This window comes from Oncorhynchus mykiss, chromosome 11 (genome assembly GCF_057628025.1).
Source record: "Oncorhynchus mykiss isolate SJ-2025 chromosome 11, ASM5762802v1, whole genome shotgun sequence".
Classification (NCBI taxonomy): domain Eukaryota; kingdom Metazoa; phylum Chordata; class Actinopteri; order Salmoniformes; family Salmonidae; genus Oncorhynchus; species Oncorhynchus mykiss.
The window spans coordinates 13,393,925-13,400,000 of record NC_143032.1 but is presented as its reverse complement, the minus strand read 5'-3'; the positions used below and the strand labels follow the sequence as shown (position 1 = coordinate 13,400,000).

The 6,076-nt window shown below is 43.6% G+C and overlaps 1 protein-coding gene across 2 annotated transcripts in view; it reads left to right on the top strand.

Moving 5' to 3' along the window:
• LOC110535292 (histone-lysine N-methyltransferase 2C) overlaps positions 1-6,076 on the top strand; it is a 232,245-nt gene that overhangs the window by 41,935 nt on the left and 184,234 nt on the right. For both annotated transcript variants that reach the window (XM_036934913.2, XM_090189444.1), the window contains exon 3: positions 894-982. In XM_036934913.2, coding sequence (XP_036790808.2) covers positions 894-982 — 89 coding nt within the window. The remainder of the gene's footprint in view (positions 1-893; positions 983-6,076) is intronic.

The window sequence follows — 6,076 nt, the reverse complement described above, 5'->3', positions numbered from 1 at the left end:
CACTGCATCTCAGTACTAGAGGCATCACTACAGTCCAGTTCAGTTCCAGGCTGTATAACAAACGGCCCTGATTGGGAGTCCCATAGGGCGGCGCATAATTGGCCCGTTGTCTGCCGGGGTAGGCCGTCATTGTAAATAAGAATTTGTTCTTTACTGACTTGCCCAGTTAAATAAAGGATAAATAAAAATTAAATGAATGGACAGTTGGGTTGCTCCGTAGGCACTTCCTCTCTGCATCACTGACCTTACAGGCAGTTCTCCTCTCACTGTTCCTCACACCACAGAGCTAAGCTTGCAGACTGTTCTTACTGTTCATCCAACTTCAAATGGCAGCTCCTCATTCTGTGCGGCAGACCTGAATGACAATGCTGTTCCCCCTTGAGCTAAAGTTCTGCATGGGTCTGTTTTTCTGGAGCCACACCAGCAACAGTAATACCGAGCCCCACCCGATACCCGACATCAAAACACATCTATCATTACTACTTCCCTGTCGTGCATTAATGAATTTGTCTGCATGTCTATTCAACTTTTGGATAGAAGAAAACCAAGCCATGAATTAAGAACGATATCTTTTTATTTTCACAATTTGTGCATGGTTGATCTGCATGGTAGCCTTATGTCTGCATCGCCACTCAAAGAGTAGAATTTGCATCACAAAAAGCTCCTGGGTTTTTAAAAGTGTATTATCTTGAATTTAAATATTTTCGACCCGCAATGTAATTGTTCTGAACTGCGAGCCGGCCCACAGGTTGAATTAATTTGATTTAAACAAAATGTATTGCTGCTCACCCGGTGGGTACTGTGAGTATCCAACCTGATGCAGGACTACCTTGAGCAGAGCCTGAAAGGCAGATCAGATCAATGACTGCTTTTCTCCCCCTGTGTGTTTTCAGAGGTCGTAGCAGAGGCCAGTCCCAGGCTGAGGATGAGGACAGCATGGACGGGACAGAAACCACTGAAGCCCAGAACATGCAGGAGATGGGTGAGCTGACTGTCTTGGTTGTTATGGAAATGTGTTTGTGTATACAATGAATTAAGAAAGTATTCAGACCCCTTGACTCTTCCCACATTTGAGTTACGTTACAGCTTTATTTTAAAGTAGATAAAATACTTTCTTACCCTCATCAGTACACACACAATACCCCACAATGGCAAGGTGAAATCAGGTTTTTAGACATTTTTGTATTTGATTCACTGTGCAGGAGTCTTATGGCTTGGGGGTCTGAGGCTGTTAAGAAGCCTTTTAGAACTAGACTTCGTGCTCGGGTACCGCTCACCGTGTGGTAGCAGAGAGCAGAGTCTATGACTAGGGTGGCTGGAGTCTTTGGCCATTTTTAGGACCTTCTTCTGACACCGCCTGGTATAGAGGTCCTGGATGGCAGGCAGCTTAACCCCAGTGATGTACTGGGCCGTACGCACTACCCTCTGTAGCGCCTTGTGGTTGGAGGCCGAGCAGTTGCCATACCAGGCATTGATGGAACCAGTCAGGATTAGAGGTCGACCGATTAATCGGAATGGCCGATTTAATTAGGGCCAATTTGAATATTGCTAATTTTTATACCTTTTTATTTAACTAGGCAAGTCAGTTAAGAACACAATCTTATTTTCAATGACTGCCTAGGAACGGTGAGTTAACTGCCTCGTTCAGGGGCAGAATGACAGATTTTAACCTTGTCAGCTCGGGGGCTCCTGTCTTGCAACTTTAAAGTTAACTGGTCCAACGCAATAACGACCTGCCTCTCTCTCGTTGCACTCCACAAGGAGACTGACTGCCTGTTACGCGCAATGTAGTAAGCCAAGGTAAGTTGCTAGCTAGCATTAAACTTATCTTATAAAAAACAATCAATCATAATCGCTAGTTAACTACACATGGTTGATGATATTACTAGATATTATCTAGCGTGTCCTGCGTTGCATATAATCTGACTGAGCATACAAGCGTATAAGTATTTGACTGAGCGGTGGTAGGCAGAAGCAGACGCGTAAACATTTATTCAAACAGCACTTTTGTGCGTTTTGCCAGCAGCTCTTCGTTGTGCTTCAAGCATTGCCCTGTTTATGACTTCAAGCCTATCAACTCCCGAGATGAGGCTGGTGTAACCGAAGTGAAATGGCTAGCTAGTTAGCACGCGCTAATAGCGTTTCAAACTTCACTCGCTCTGAGCCTTGGGGTGGTTGTTTCCCTTGCTCTGCATGGGTAACGCTGCTCCGATGGTGGCTGTTGTCGCTGTGTTGCTGGTTCGAGCCCAGGGAGGAGCGAGGAGCGAAGAGAGGGACGGGAAGCTATACTGTTACACTGGCAATACTAAAGTGCCTATAAGAACATCCAATAGTCAAAGGTTAATGAAATACAAATGGTATAGAGGGAAATAGTCCTATAATTCCTATAATAACTACAACATAAAACTTCTTACCTGGGAATATTGAAGACTCATGTTAAAAGGAACCACCAGCTTTCATATGTTCTGAGCAAGGAACTTAAACATTAGCTTTCTTACATAGCACATATTCCACTTTTACTTTCTTCTCCAACACTTTTGTTTTTGCATTATTTAAACCAAATTGAACATGTTTCATTTAATTGTCATTCTTACGAATACATTTGTAAAAAAATTGCCCGATTTTAATCGGTATCAGCTTTTTTGGTCCTCCAATAATCTGTATCGGCATTGAAAAATCATAATCGGTCGACCTCTAGTCAGGATGCTCTCAATGGTGCAGCTGTAGAACCTTTTTGAGGATCTGAGGACCCATGCCATAACTTTTCAGTCCACCTGTGGGGGAATAGGCATTGTCGTGCCCTCCATGATTGTCGGTGTGTTTGGACCATGATAGTTTGTTGGTGATGTTGACACCAAGGAACTTGAAGCTCTCAACCTGCTCCACTACATCCCCGTCATTGAGAATGGGGGCGAACAGCTCCTTTGTCTTGATCACTTTGAGGGACAGGTTGTTATCCTGGCAACACACTGCCAGCTCTCTGAACTCCTCCCTGTAGGCCGTCTCATCGTTGTTGGTGATCAGGCCTACCACTGTTGTGTGGTGGTGTTGGAGTCGTGCTTGGCCATGCAGTCAGGAGGGGACTGAGTACGAACCCTTGAGGGGACCCAGTGTTGATTATCATTTTGACAATGTGTTGTTACCTACCCTTACCACCTGGGGGTGCAGCCCGTCAGGAAGTCCAGGATTCAGTTGCAGAGGGAGGTGTTTAGTCCCAGCACCGTTAGCTTAGTGATGAGCATTGAGGGCACTATGGTGTTGAATGCTGAGTTGAAGTCAATGAATAGTGTTCTCACATAGATGTTCCTTTTGTCCAGGTGGGAAAGGGCAGTGTGGAGTGCAATAGAGTGCTTCATCTGTGGATCTGTTGGGTGTGGTATGCAAATTGGAGTGGGAGTAGGGTTTCTGGGATAATGGTGTTGTGAGCCTTGACCAGCCTTTCAAAGCACTTCATGGCTACAGACGTGCGTGATACGGGTCGGTAGTCATTTAAGCAGGTTACCTTGGTGTTCTTGGGCACAGGGACTAAGCTGGTCTGCTTGAAACATGTTGATATTAAAGACTTGGTCAGGGAGAGGTTTAAAATGTCAGTGAAGACACTTGCCAGTTGGTCAGTGCATGCTTGGAGTACGCGTCTTGGTAATCCATCTGGCTCTGTGGCCTTGTGAATGTTGACTTGTTGAAAGGTCTTCCTCACATCGGCTACGGAGAGCATGATCACACAGTCATCTGGAACAGCTGCTACTCTCATGCATGCTTCAGTGTTGCTTGCCTCGAAGTGAGTATAGAAGTAATTTAGTTCGTCTGGTAGACTTATGTCACTGGGCAGCTCACGGCTGTTCTTCTCTTTGTAGTCTGTAATAGTTTGCAGGCCCTGCCACATCTGAGGCGCGTTGGAGCTGGTGTAGTACAATTCAATCTTAGTCCTTTATTGATGTTTTGCCTGTTTGATGGTTTGTCTGAGGGCATAGTGGGATTTCTTATTTGTGTCCGGGTTAGTGTCCTGCTTCTTGAAAGCGACAGCTCTAGCCTTTAGCTCAGTGCGGATGTTGCCTGTAATCCATTGCTTCTGGTTGGGGTATGTACTAGAGGTCGACCGATTATGATTTTTCAACGCCGATACCGATTATTGGAGGATCAAAAAAGCCCATTCCGATTAATCGGATGATTTTTGTTTATTTATTTGTAATAATGACAATTACAACAATACTGAATGAACACTTATTTAACTTAATATAATACATCATAAAAATCAATTTAGCCTCAAGTAAATAATGAAACATGTTCAATTTGGTTTAAATAATGCAAAAACAAAGTGTTGAAGAAAGTAAAAGTGCAATATGTGCTATGTAAGAAAGCTAACGTTTCAGTTCCTTGCTCAGAACATGAGAACGTATGAAAGCTGGTGGTTCCTTTTAACATGAGTCTTCAATATTCCCAGGTAAGACGGTTTAGGTTGTAGTTATTATAGGAATTATAGGACTCTCTCTCTCTCTCTCTATATCATTCATTTGTATTTCATTAACCTTTGACTATTGGATGTTCTTATAGGCACTTTAGTATTGCCAGTGTAACAGTATAGCTTCCGTCCCTCTCCTCGCTCCTCCCTGGGCTCGAACCAGCAACACAACCTCAACAGCCACCATCGAAGCAGTGTTACCCATGCAGAGCAAGGGGAACAACTACTGGAAGGCTCAGAGCGAGTGACTTTTGAAACGCAATGCTTGATGCACAACGAAGATCTGCTGGCAAAAAGCACGAAAGTGCTGTTTGAATGAATGTTTGCGCCTGCTTCTGCCTACCACCGCTCAGTCAGATACTTATATGCTTGTATGCTCAGTCAGATTATATGCAACGCAGGACACGCTAGATAATATCTAGTAATATCTTCAACCATGTGTAGTTAACTAGTGATTATAATTGATTGTTTTTTCTAAGATAAGTTTAATGCTAGCTAGCAACTTACCTTGGCTTACTGCATTCGCGTAAAAAAGCAGTCTCCTTGTGGAGTGCAACGAGAGAGAGGCAGGTCGTTATTGCGTTGGACTAGTTAATTGTAAGGTTGCAAGATTGGATCTCCCGAGCTGACAAGGTGAAAATCTGTCATTCTTCCCCTGAATGAGGCAGTTGACCCACCGTTCCTAGGCCTTCATTGAAAATAAGAATGTGTTCTTAACTGACTTGCCTAGTTAAATAAAGGTATAAAAAATAAAAATATATATTTTTTATATATAATAAAATTGGTGCCCAAAAATAGATTTCCTATTGTTATGAAAACTTGATATCAGCCCTAATTAATCGGCCATTCCGATTAATCGGTCGACCTCTAGTATGTACGTACGGTCACTGTGGGGACGACGTCATCAAAGCACTTATTGATGAACCCAGTGACTGATGTGGTTTACTCCTCAATTCCATCGGAAAACAATCCCAGAACATTTTCCAGTCTATGCTAGCAAAACACTCCTGTAGCTTAGCATCTGCGTCATCTGACCACTTTCTTATTGAGCGAGTCACTGGTACTTCCTGTTTTAGTTTTGGCCTGTAAGCAAGAATCGGGAGGATGGAGTTTTGGTCAGATTTGCCAATTGTAGGGAGAGCTTTTGTACTCGTCTCTGTGCGGCGTGAAGGTGGTCGAGAGTTATTTTCCCCTCTGGTTGCACATGTAACAAATTAGATCAAGTGGATGTAAGTTTCCCTGCATTAAAGTCCCCGGGAAACTAGGAGCGCCGCCTCTGCATGAGCATTTACCTTTTTGCTTATGTCCTTATACAGCTCGTTGAGTGCCGTCTTAGTGCTGGTAAATTGACAGCTATGTAAAAAATATAGATAAGCTCTCTTGGTAAATAGTGTGGTCTACAGCTTATCATGAGATACTGGCTCTGCAGCCTTGTGAATGTTGACCTGTTTTAAAGGTCTTTCTCACATCAGACGATCAAAACCTCGAGACTTCCTTTGAGTTCATGCACCAGCTGTTATTTACAAATGGAGACACAGACCGCCACCCCTTGTGTTACAGAAGGCAGCTGTTCTATATTGCCAATGCATGGAAAACCCAGCCAGCTGTATGTTTTCC